The sequence below is a fragment of the Stegodyphus dumicola genome, chromosome 6 (assembly GCF_044657685.1).
Source record: "Stegodyphus dumicola isolate Sdum_Otavi_A_Nest chromosome 6, ASM4465768v1".
Taxonomy (NCBI): domain Eukaryota; kingdom Metazoa; phylum Arthropoda; class Arachnida; order Araneae; family Eresidae; genus Stegodyphus; species Stegodyphus dumicola.
Genome location: NC_140773.1, coordinates 91,157,949 through 91,170,046, shown reverse-complemented (window position 1 = coordinate 91,170,046; position 12,098 = coordinate 91,157,949). Strand labels below are relative to the sequence as shown.

At 30.9% G+C, this 12,098-nt stretch overlaps 2 protein-coding genes across 3 annotated transcripts in view; one reads left to right on the top strand and one right to left on the bottom strand.

Moving 5' to 3' along the window:
* The window catches only part of LOC118202627 (uncharacterized), a 393,249-nt gene extending 392,391 nt beyond the window's left edge, over window positions 1-858 (bottom strand). The window contains exon 1 of the mRNA XM_085818671.1: window positions 728-858. The gene's annotated coding sequence lies outside the window, so the exon portion shown is untranslated. The remainder of the gene's footprint in view (window positions 1-727) is intronic.
* Window positions 859-966: 108 nt separating this feature from the next.
* The window catches only part of LOC118195579 (glyoxylate reductase/hydroxypyruvate reductase-like), a 44,512-nt gene continuing 33,380 nt past the window's right edge, over window positions 967-12,098 (top strand). The window contains exons 1-5 of one of the 2 annotated variants that reach the window (XM_035366910.2): window positions 967-1,245; window positions 3,074-3,172; window positions 5,168-5,298; window positions 6,447-6,519; window positions 11,026-11,142. In XM_035366910.2, the coding sequence (XP_035222801.1) occupies window positions 1,202-1,245; window positions 3,074-3,172; window positions 5,168-5,298; window positions 6,447-6,519; window positions 11,026-11,142 (464 nt within the window). In that variant the 5' untranslated portion in view covers window positions 967-1,201. Of the gene's footprint in view, window positions 1,246-1,320; window positions 1,449-3,073; window positions 3,173-5,167; window positions 5,299-6,446; window positions 6,520-11,025; window positions 11,143-12,098 lie in introns of those variants that run through there. The other variant, XM_035366912.2, reaches the window with a different exon arrangement.

Genomic DNA, 12,098 nt, shown 5'->3' with positions numbered 1-12,098 from the left:
CTCATAAAATAAATAAAGCATAAACTCAAAAATATATCCCAAAATTGTAACTTTTATTTCTAAATATTTTAGAAATTTCTATCTTTTACAGATTTTTTACTAAATTATTCTACATACAACATAATAATTTAATGTAAAATTCTCATTCATTTAGATATGAAAATTACTACTCGTTATAGGTGCATAAAAAGATAGAAACACTTAACATCTCTCTCTCTTATATATACAGGAGATGATTCAGTATGCTTTCATGAAATTATAGGTTCCTTCAGAACATGTGTGGACAACTTCTAAATATTTTATTTGTTGAAAAATAAAATTTTTTGCTCGTGTGCTAAAAATATATCAGTAATATTATGTACATCCTGTAAGTAATTATAATAACTAAAAATGAACAAATAGCGATGTCATTTTCAGAAACCTTTTTAATTAACTTTCACAAAATGAAAAATTAGGACGAAAGACTCAAAAACACTTTATTGACAATGAAAAAGAATAGGAAATGCAATTAAATATCGCTCGATGATTTTCGCAAGCCATGATGCAAATTTAATTTGAAAGAACGCGAAATTCAGCGATTTGGTTTAAAGTTTTAATATTCATTTAGTAATTCCCTCGAGAATTGGTTATGAAATTATTTTATTTGAATATTAACAGTTGAATTTACTGAAACATTTAAACTTATATCTTTTTTAAAATACATATACATACTATCATTACTACTTACCCAAGAATTAATATTAAACTACGTCTACATTTGTTTTTCTAACGAATTTTTGGCTCCATAAGTGATTCAAATACGAGGAAGCTTCCTCTCGGATACATTAACGGATACACAAATAACAAAACAAACCTGCGCAATGTATACAAACTTTAGCTTCTTTGATTTCAATGTAGCAATCGTAATCGACTCTCATTTTTACTATGATGTTAATGTTTTTACTGACTTTTGATTGAGATCTTTGAGAATTTTCCATTGATTTACCTTTTTTGCTGAGTATAAGTACATCATATTTATTTATAAACGCATCATATTCATTAATATTTATACAGATATTCCTATTTTATAAATGCTAACAGTTACATATTACACTGTGAAGCAGCATTTCCACCTCTCAGGAATATATATGCGAAAATTCGGCTGCTTATCTGTTTACGATAACCGCTTTAGAGCTATAAATTCAGATGTCCTGATTGTGATATGTTTCTTAAACGAGTTATTTTCCATCTGCAACCTAAGCTGACGTAAGTAATTAGCAGTTCTAAGTTCCTTATGCTGGGCCTTGAACTTTTAATGTACTTTGTTCAGGTAGAATGTATATAGGTTTTGTTTTGTTCCCGTTTTTCTTAGAGTTGTTCAGTTTAATTATTTAATTAAAACTCACATGGTAGGTATTAAAACGTAACTCTTAACTACTGAGAGTCGTGAATCATCCATTAGTTTACGGGTAAGAGGTGAAATTGTGTAATGCTTTCAAATCATTATTTTCTTTTTTTTCGTTTCCTTGTTTCGGAAAGAGGACACAAATTTGTCTGTCATCGTTATAACAGAATTATTAATTAGTTTGTTTTTTTGGTTGCTTCGCTAAATGATTATTAAATTAATTTCAGTTTTAAAATCTTAGTGGAATACATAACACTATATTATTATAATTATGATTTAAGTAATAATTTAATTTTAAAAATATGTGCTTCTGATGTAAGAAATTGATTAATCCGTTTATTTCAAATCCATAAAATTACACGATTCAGACGTCGGCTTTTGTGTCTCATATATTAAGCACACACAACCACCAAATATGCATGTGCATTTTTTTTTCTCATATGTGTAAGAAACACTTTTGATTTATATCATTGAAAATTAGTGTAGTAAAAATTCCACTCTCATGTATTTCATGTAAAACTCCCTCTCTTCTTGAATAAAATTATTGAACATTAATAATTTATTTGCAATTTAATTCTTACTGAGATAGGATAGATACATGAAAGCAATCATAAGTTATCTATATGGTAATTCCACTATAAAATAGTCTCAAAGAACATCACTCTAGTGTATATATGCTTTGGCAGATTTATTGCCTTTAAGTCCTTGAAATATATGTTTATGTCTTTCACAATGGAATAATTATTTTATTTATCCCAATATGCAAGCTTTCCTAAATATTTATGCATTAAACTTCTGTTTTTAAGCATATATGTGGCATATAGATATTTGATTTCTCACTAACCTAGTTGAATAAAATATACTGTACACTATTTCTTAACAGTTATTGCTGATTTCATTTTTACATTATTTTTCATTCGTATTATTTTTTTTTAATAATTTCGAATTTGTTTGTTAGGATTTGGGGACTGAGCTTGAAACTTTCTAAAATTAGATCTAGCTTCATTATGACTGATTGAATAAGAATAGCTCATATTATTGGAAGATTTGTGTGGTAAATGAGAACTAATTCATTTTATTAGCACTGTCAATATTCATAAATACTGCACAATAAACATCATTTAGATACCAGATTTTCTCTTCCAAGTAAAGTTGTTTAAAATTTATATCTTTGCTATAAGCTAAATTTATTTATGAAATCTCTCACGTAAGTTCTAAATGGACCTTTCTTTATTTTAAATTTATGTAATAAAAATTTCTCTATGCTATTAATCTAAACAGGTATGTGATTATTTATGCATTTTACTAATGATAATATGAATTTCATTCTAGTTGTACTGTGTCATACATTATTATTCAGTATTTACTATCTACTATCATTATTTTCACTTTTATTAAAAATAATTTTCATATTTTGTTTTTTAAAACTTAGCCTGAAAATCACTTTTAAATAAAGGTGAATGCTTTTCATTTCATTTTCATGTGCTTTTCATTCCATTTAGTTTCTTTTGCTTTTCATTTCAGCTCTGGGAGTAATTTTCTTCCTATACTTTATTTTCTTTTCCCACTTATACTGCAGAATATGAAATTAATATATGTATGTGTATTATTATTGAATGCATATGATGTATGTCGTATTGTAGGATATTATGTTGTCTGTGTATTAAAAATATATTTCTTCTTATGCAGCCAAAGTAAGCTAAATATTTTGAAAATGTCTTCAATGCCTAAAGTCTTTATTACCCGATCAGATATCCCTGAGGATGCTATTACACTTCTTCAAAGCAAGTTAGTATTAATTATTCAGCTCTGTATGTTAAGTTACTGAATTTTTAATAAAAAATTTCATCTACATTTAAAACTAAAGGTAATTTAAGCTTCTTTGGGTATTGTCTGTTTATTTTAAATTATAGATCATATTAACTCTCTAAGTAGCACTGGTCTTTAGTTCTGCTCTTGAAATATTATATATAGAAGCTCCCCACTGTGTAAACCTCATAGATACGAACTTTTTGTTTCAAAGAATGATATTTGGATGATTATTGTATAATCGCAACTATCTTAGTAGAAGTTGCCAAACTCTGCCAATCATATGCATAACAGTTCTTTAGGTAACTATATTCACTTGCAATCAATTCATTGAATTTAAAAAGAAAATCATACAAGTTTAGATTTTTATTTTCTTAAAAACGATACTCCAGAAATTGTTGTTACTGGCCCATTTAACATGGCAGTTCCTTCTGCCTCTCATATAGCTTCCTCATTAGAAATATTCTCTTTGCTTGCTAATGGGTATTCAGTGGGCAAGACAGATATGATTCATCTCCACGCATGTGAAGAATTACTATTCTTAATCTCACCCCATCCATACATGCCTTGAATCCAAAGTAGTTCTTGATTTATTTAATAATATTTTATTAATAATGTACTATATTTAAAATTAAAATGCATGATTAATTTGCTAGTATTTTAATTGATTATTTGATAGTATAGCTCTTATCTCATGAGCATCTTTAGGAGATATGCATAGCAGATCATTAGTTATGTTTTACAAATTTATATTTATCAATTAGTTACATTTTACACATTCATCGTATGAACATCATTATGAACAGGAATGAAACTTGTTCATAAGGTGCGAAAAATCTGAACTGTAGCTTTTTCTTTTTACCAGCTCAAAAGCCAATCTATGGAATGATGTAGTTTATCCTGAATTATAGTTATAGTAAATGAATTAATTAGCTGAATTTTTTTTCAGTTACTTATCCATGAGTGATATAAACCCAAAATAATTTCTTCTTTTAAATTTCTTGTAACTGTGTTACTTATGAATATGCTTAGTAACACTTAATTTAAATTCATTAATTTTTATTAATAATAGTATATTTGTGTTATTTGTAGAAAATCTAGCAAATTCCAAATTTAGAAACAACATGCTCTTAAAAATATGTGATGCTTTCATGGGGAACTTACTAGTTGCCATAATAAAATAGTCTAATATATTTATTCATTAGCTATTATTTATTTATTTATTTATTTATTGTTGCCCCATAACTAAATTAAAGCTATGCCTGTAAATGTAATGAAGAACTTTTTGCTTGGGTAATGTTTAAAAACAGTTCTTCCATAATATAAAAAAATAAATTAGCTTTATTTCCTGTAACTGTGTTACTTATGAAAATGCTTAGTAACACTTGATTTAAATTCATTAATTTTTATTTATAATAATATATTTGTGTTATTTGTAGAAAATCTAGCGAATTCCAAATTTAGGAAAAACATGCTCTTAAAAATATGTTATGTGATAGTTTTAAATATATGATGTTAAGTATTTTTTTTCACTTACCAAAGTTTTTTTTTTTTTTCCCCCATGTATTTTAAGTAAAGATGTGATCATGTATGTAAAGAATAGCTTTTTACTTTCCAGAGTTTGAAAATAACATATTTCTCCCTGCTTGTTGTAGAAAGTAGATATATTTTATATTGCTGTCATATTTACATACTTTTTTTTTTTTTTTTTTTTTTTTTTTTGCTGGTTATTTATCCAAACCTTCAATTATATTCCTTTCTAATGACTAAACTATTAACTAAGACTATTCTGCTGTTATCTCAAAATGTGTATTTCTGCAAGTTCTGTAATTCAGAAGAATATCATTAGCTGTTGGTGGTAAAAAATGCAGTACAATGTATGATAACTTAAACTGTAGTTTATTATTGTAATATTGTATTTCTTGAAAGCTGGATGTTTCCAACAGCTTACTTATTTTTCTTACTTGGTTATAGGTGTGAAGTTGAAATATGGCAGAAACCAAGTCCTATTCCTCGAGATGAATTGCTAAAAAGAATCAAAGGGAAGAATGGAATCTACTGTTTGTTAACTGAAAAAATAAACACAGAAGTTTTGGATGCAGCTGGTAAATTTAGAGTCACATTCTGTTCATTAGTGCTAGCTATATAAAATAATAGTAACACATTTGTAATATGAATAAGTTAATAAATTTCCTCCCTTTGTTGTACCTTCATAGGTCAGTAAAAATTCTTTTATATTTTATTAATATCAGTTTAGATTTCATTATTATTTTATTTCACATATAGAGAGGCAGATCATTTATGCTTGTTTTGTGATAAATTCAGTTTAATATTTTTTTTTATTATCTGATTTTATGATTGGCCATTAAGATATCCTTACTTTTTGTCTGTAGTCAACTCATGTGGGTAATTGAGTAGCGATATTTAATAGATTTTGCATGTTACGTAAAGGTTTTTAGAACTGAAATAAAATTCCAAGTAAAAAGATTATATGAATAGTTTCAGAACTTTTCATTTATAATATATGAATGGGAGTTAAAATAAGTTTTTGAAAGCAAACAAAAGTAAAGTCATAACATTTTAAGATAATATATAAGTATTGTTCTTACATGTTTAACAATACTGACTTTTTTCTGATAATAATGTTTTATTCAAACCATGTTTTAGACATTAAAGATTATATGTAGTTTATAATAGTTTATAATTAATAATAATTACATCATTCTATGAGTGTTTATAAGTATTAATCTCTCTCTAATAATCTAAATGCATATAAGTACATCTGTCTGTTGTATTAGGCTTTTTGATCCACGCATACACCACTAAAAAAAATGGGTTTCCTGAGTGGGAGAAAATGATAAATATATGCTCTTCTGTGGCATTTTTTCCCTTTCAACTTGACAGATTTACTGTAGCAGAATCTGCAAAGTGTTATATTTTATCTGTCAAGTTATAGACTTTGTAAATATGAAAGTATGATAAAATGAACAAAAGCTTACTTTTAAATTTGTAAATGGTAGTAATGAAAGTATGGTTAAGCATCAGATTTATTATTTGTTTCTTGGATGTAAAAAATACAAAATGTAGATTATTGAAAAATGAGTCTGTCTATAAATAATTGTTAAAGTGGCTAGAGTGATAAAATACACTCACTCTCGTTTATTCCATCTAATAGTATTGGTACTTTGATTTTAATCCTTGCATCATATTTCTTATTCTGTTTCAAGTAATATTTTGCATATTTATGGTTTAGGCCCAACTTTGAAAGCGATTGGTACAATGTCTGTGGGATATGATCATATTGACTTGGAAGAATGTAAACGAAGGTAACAGTATCCATTTGTATCCAAAAGCAAGTAGGTAAAGATGATCAATAAAAACAGATTTTTATAATGTGACATTTATACGTGAATTATTTTTATTTGCATTAATTATTTTTATGTATAAGTGATTGGTAAAATTAATCTTTTATCTTAGTTTTAAGTAGAATTTATGTCTTTAATGACAAATAACTTGGTCTTCATTCTTCAGAAATAATTACTGATCTTTTTTTGACATATAAAGTCCTTTCTTTTAATTAATCTCTCAAATGAGATTTTACTAATTATTAGAATGGAATTAATAAAATTTCTTATATTTATAATAGGAAACTGTAGGAAATAGTTGATAATAAATGTTACATTTATTAAAAGGTATTTAAAATTGATAAATAATAGCAGCGAAAGAAAATAAATTCAATATTTGATGATGCAGTCCAAACAATAAATGTAAAAAACATAGATGTGTCAAGTTTTTTGACTTGTTAATTTTCAGTATATATTAAAAATAATTGAAAATATTCTAAATGTCTACTTTCCCTCCCCCCCTTCCTTTTTTTCTTACATTAATAATATTTGTACCTGAATTATTATTATCTGAATGAATATTGTTGCGTGCGTACGGGTTCGTTATGAAATGAATGCACAAGTCCGATGAAAAATGAACAAAAAAAATTTATTATTATCACAACAAAAATGCTTAAATTTTCTCAAATTATCATGCAGTATTACAATATCTCACAGTAGTTATCTTTTAACTACTCAAATGTCCAATAGAACGCAATTAAAAACAGCTAAAGAACGCTAATCCGCGAATTCGCTACAATCAACAAGAGCAGTTTTCTAAACAACAACAAACTAAGCAACTACTACAAACTGAGATGTTTTCCTCCTTTTATAAGATTTTAAAATCACGCGCTAGAATTTTCCAGCACTTTTTCGAGATATTTATTTATTTAATGCACGCGCTCTTGTATTTTCAATTTTCCGGCTTAGCTTTCTTTTAATATTCAAATTCGCGCTGCACTGCGCGAGAAATAAAACCATTTAATTTATAATTAAACTAACATTAGCTTTTTAAATACTAAATTCGTAACACTGCCCCCTTCCCAAGGACTGCACGTCCCGGGTAGTACAATCCCTGGACAGGAAGCTAAACTTACAACTGTGGCATAAACATTACATTACAATATCAAACAACATGAACAATAAATACAATAACTAACTTAAACAAATCAAATGCTATCAAATACTTAATACAAAACAAATACTAAATACAAATCAAATACTAAATGCAAATCAAATACTAAATACAAAATGGACCATGATCTTATACTATTTACAATTATTTACATTATGTACTATGGCCATAGTAATAAGCTAACCTTTCGTAAGTATTCGAAGACTCACGGATCCGAACCACGACGTCATTCGTGTTCAGCACTGTATATGGACCATCCGAAGGTGACTGTAATTTAGGACTCAGTCCTTTTCGTTGAATTGGGTTCCACAACCACACCTTGTCTCCTTTGTTGGATCTCTGTCTAGTAGCTCTTGTGTCGCATCTGGTCTTCATTTTCTCCGTCGCCAAGTTGACTCGCTTTCGTGCAGAACGGTGCATCCCCTCAAACCGGGCCTGGGCATCTTGGATGTGTTCCTCAGGCGATGAAGGCGCATCTGTAGGGCGACTAAACAGGCGGTCACAAGGCAGACGAAGGTCTCAACCGAAGAGCTTTTGAAATGGAGAATAGCTGGTAGTCTGGTGTTTCTTTTCGACCCTAGCATGATTTCGGCTGTTTCTCGAGCTGGTTCTTTCGGACAAAGCGTCGGCATTTCCAGGTGAGGATCCCTTCTTAGGATGGATAGTCATGTCTTCAGATCCTGAAAGCAGTTTGTTGTTTTTCAAGTCTAAGGAAAAATTGTATTTCCTTAAAAAGTCCAATCCGAGTATGCATGGATCTGTAATATCCGCCACATATGCCGTGTGATGGTAGGCGGCACTTCCAAATGTGATTTTCACGTTTAACTTCCCAGCTATGTCGATCTTTTCACCAGATGCAGTCTGAAGGGTAACACAGGATGGCGTCCAAATAAGTTTATCTTTAAACTGTTCAGCTAAATCTTTCCTAATGATGGTAACATTAGCTCCTGTGTCAATGATCATATTGCAAGGAACTCCATCGATATTCCCATTGATGGACAGTCCGTTATTGTTGCCACTCACTATAGAGATCTTAAGCGCTTTAAAACAGGGTTTTTCATTATCTGGCAACCTCCGTTCCTTGATATGGTCATTAATTTGTTTCCTGCGTCGTTGCTCAGAAATTTTCTCAATTTTCGTACCCTGGGGTGTTCTGCAATTCTTTCGTACGTAGCCTTCAGCTCCACAGTTCCAGCACTTTGGTTTCTTGTCAGTCCTTTTCCTTCCCGTGGCATTTAATTGTCTGTTTAAATCGTATGCCTTACTTTCCGTGCTCTGGGGAGTTCTGCAGTTCCTTCGTAGGTGGCCTTCAACACCGCAATTCCAGCACTTTAGGGTCGGTTTTGTTTCACCACTATTCCGTCTTAAAGCATTCACTGGTCTTGTCAACTCATCCGTTTCATTATCCGTGCCCTGGGGTGTTCTGCAATGCCGTGGTAGGTGACCTTCAGAACCACATCTCCAACATCTTACAGCCACTTTGTTCTCACTGCTACTCCGTATCAAATCTTCGACTTGTCTGGCTAAATCATCTAAACGAGCCATCAGTTGATCCACTGGCTCATGGACTCGCACAGCTCTAACTGGGTAGCGATCTCTACTAGTTGCTTGCTGGGCTGCCTCAAATTTCATGGCGTACACTAGAGCACTTTTTAAATCTTTTACATCCGCCATTCGTAGAGCTTTCTGTATTTCAGTATCTCGGATGCCGTCGATAAAGTATTGCAAGGACAGGATTTCCCTTGTTTCTGTCGGGCATTCCGAAAAGGCGAGATGGGACAGCCTTTCAACATCCGCGGCGAGCTCCTGAAGTGTTTTGGTAGGCTTCTGTTGGCGAGATTTTAATTGGAGCCTGCTGTAGTCTTTTAAACACTTCTCCCCAAAGCGCAACTCCAAGGCGCCGGACAGAGCTTCGAAATCTAACCTTTTGTTTTCGGGAAGAGTCTGAAGGATATCCGCTGCGTCGGCTCTTAGAGAAGCGGCGAGATGACAGGCCTTAGCTTGGGAATCCCATCCATTCGCATCCGCCACGATAGAAAATTGTGTCTTATACACCTGCCAGGAGGTCTTCCCATCATACATGGATAGCTTCAGAGGTGGACGAGCAGGCATTGGTAAGAATTTAAAATCATCACTCCTGCTCCCTGCCGACGTTACGAATTTCTTTAAAGTATCCATTTCTTTGGCAACTGCAGAAACTCTCTCATCAATTTGTTGTTCGATTTGGTGTTGGACGGCACAAACTCTTCCTTCAATTCGTTCCTCCACAGCAGAAACTCTCCCTTCTATATGTTCTTTTACAGAAGAAACTCTTTCTTCTATTTCTTCTTTCACCGAAGAAACTCTTTCTTCAATATGATCTTTTACTGAAGAAACTTTTTCTTCAATATGTCCAACTTTATTTTCAACTGCGTCAATTCTGCCTTCCATAGCTTCAAATTTATTTTCTATTATGCAAGTAATTTCTCTTTTCATTTCTTCTTGACCAGCTTGAACGGCTTTCATTTCGTCCTTAACGGATTCCTGGCCCAATTTCATTTCTTCCTTAACGGATTCCTGGCCCAATTTCATTTCTTCCTTAACGGATTCCTGGCCCAATTTCATTTCCTCTTTAATTTCTTCTTTAAATGAGGCAAAGGCTGATATTAACTGCCTTAATTGCTCTTCCATCGCTCTTGTTATTGGCATTCAAACCCCACTCCTGACACCAAAAATTGTTGCGTGCGTACGGGTTCGTTATGAAATGAATGCACAAGTCCAATGAAAAATGAACAAAAAAAATTTATTATTATCACAACAAAAATGCTTAAATTTTCTCAAATTATCATGCAGTATTACAATATCTCACAGTAGTTATCTTTTAACTACTCAAATGTCCAATAGAACGCAATTAAAAACAGCTAAAGAACGCTAATCCGCGAATTCGCTACAATCAACAAGAGCAGTTTTCTAAACAACAACAAACTAAGCAACTACTACAAACTGAGATGTTTTCCTCCTTTTATAAGATTTTAAAATCACGCGCTAGAATTTTCCAGCACTTTTTCGAAATCAAAAAGAGATATTTATTTATTTAATGCACGCGCTCTTGTATTTTCAATTTTCCGGCTTAGCTTTCTTTTAATATTCAAATTCGCGCTGCACTGCGCGAGAAATAAAACCATTTAATTTATAATTAAACTAACATTAGCTTTTTAAATACTAAATTCGTAACAATATTATTAATGTTACATTTTGCTTAAGCTTGCAAATTTGTATGAATTTTGTGTTTTCTTATTTGTGTAATGTTTTTAATATTTATTTATTTTATGTAGGGGTGTTCATGTAGGAAATACTCCAGATGTGTTAACAGATGCTACAGCTGAGCTAACAATTGCTCTTTTACTTGCCACATCTAGAAGATTAATGGAAGCTACAAAAGAAATAACTAAGTATGTATCCCAGAGAGAAAAACTGCAATATAAATTTGAACAAATTAATGTAATATACAATTAAATGTTGCTGGTGTAATGTTGCTGGGCTTCCGGGATAGAAATAACTAGATGGGTTGTCTTTTAGATTTATTTAAACTTAACATAGGCTTTTGTGGTTAGTTAAAAAAGTAACATTATAACATTGTTACAGAATGTGAAGATAACAGCTTCCCCGATGGTTGAACACATCTTACTCTCTCGTCATTTCATAGACAAAAGCACCTTTTCTTTTACTTTAACAAGATGGGAACACTCCCAAAGGTGGTTTGTCTTTAACGAGTCTTTCTTAATCACTTTCATTGGCCCCACGGTGGATATTGGGGTTCATTCCCAAGAAAAGGTTGTTAAACAAGTTATGTCTTGAAAGAGAAAAACTGTTCTAGCTTCTTTAGAATTTAATAGAGGATGCAAGAAATCAAAATATAAAAACTTTGGTGTGTTAGCACTATCTCTTGTAGAAAAAGCAGTATCACCTATTGAGAAAATATGGGGAAAAGGCTATTTAATTATGAAAATTTTAAGTATTTGAAAACATTAAAATGTAAAAGCTTTGTGAGTGTGAAAAACTTCAAAATTATCCAGTTTGCTGGCTAATGCAACTATTGTATAATTAAAAAAAGATAAATGCATGCTGCAGAGACAAATAATTCTTAAAGAGAAATTAATTATTAGTTTAGGTGTTGTATTCCTTAATATGAAATGGTTAGATTCATTTTTGAGGATCAGTGATTGCTATAAACAATGCTTTAAATTCTGAGCAAATTATTATCTGAAGTAGAATGTTTAAGAGTAAAACTGAAAATTTAATAATAGAAAGAAAATAATTTTGGAGGTAAACTTATGAAAATTTAATGCATTGTTGTAATTAACTAAAGAAAGGAAGTGAAGAACTATAAATGTTGCAATCATTTTAC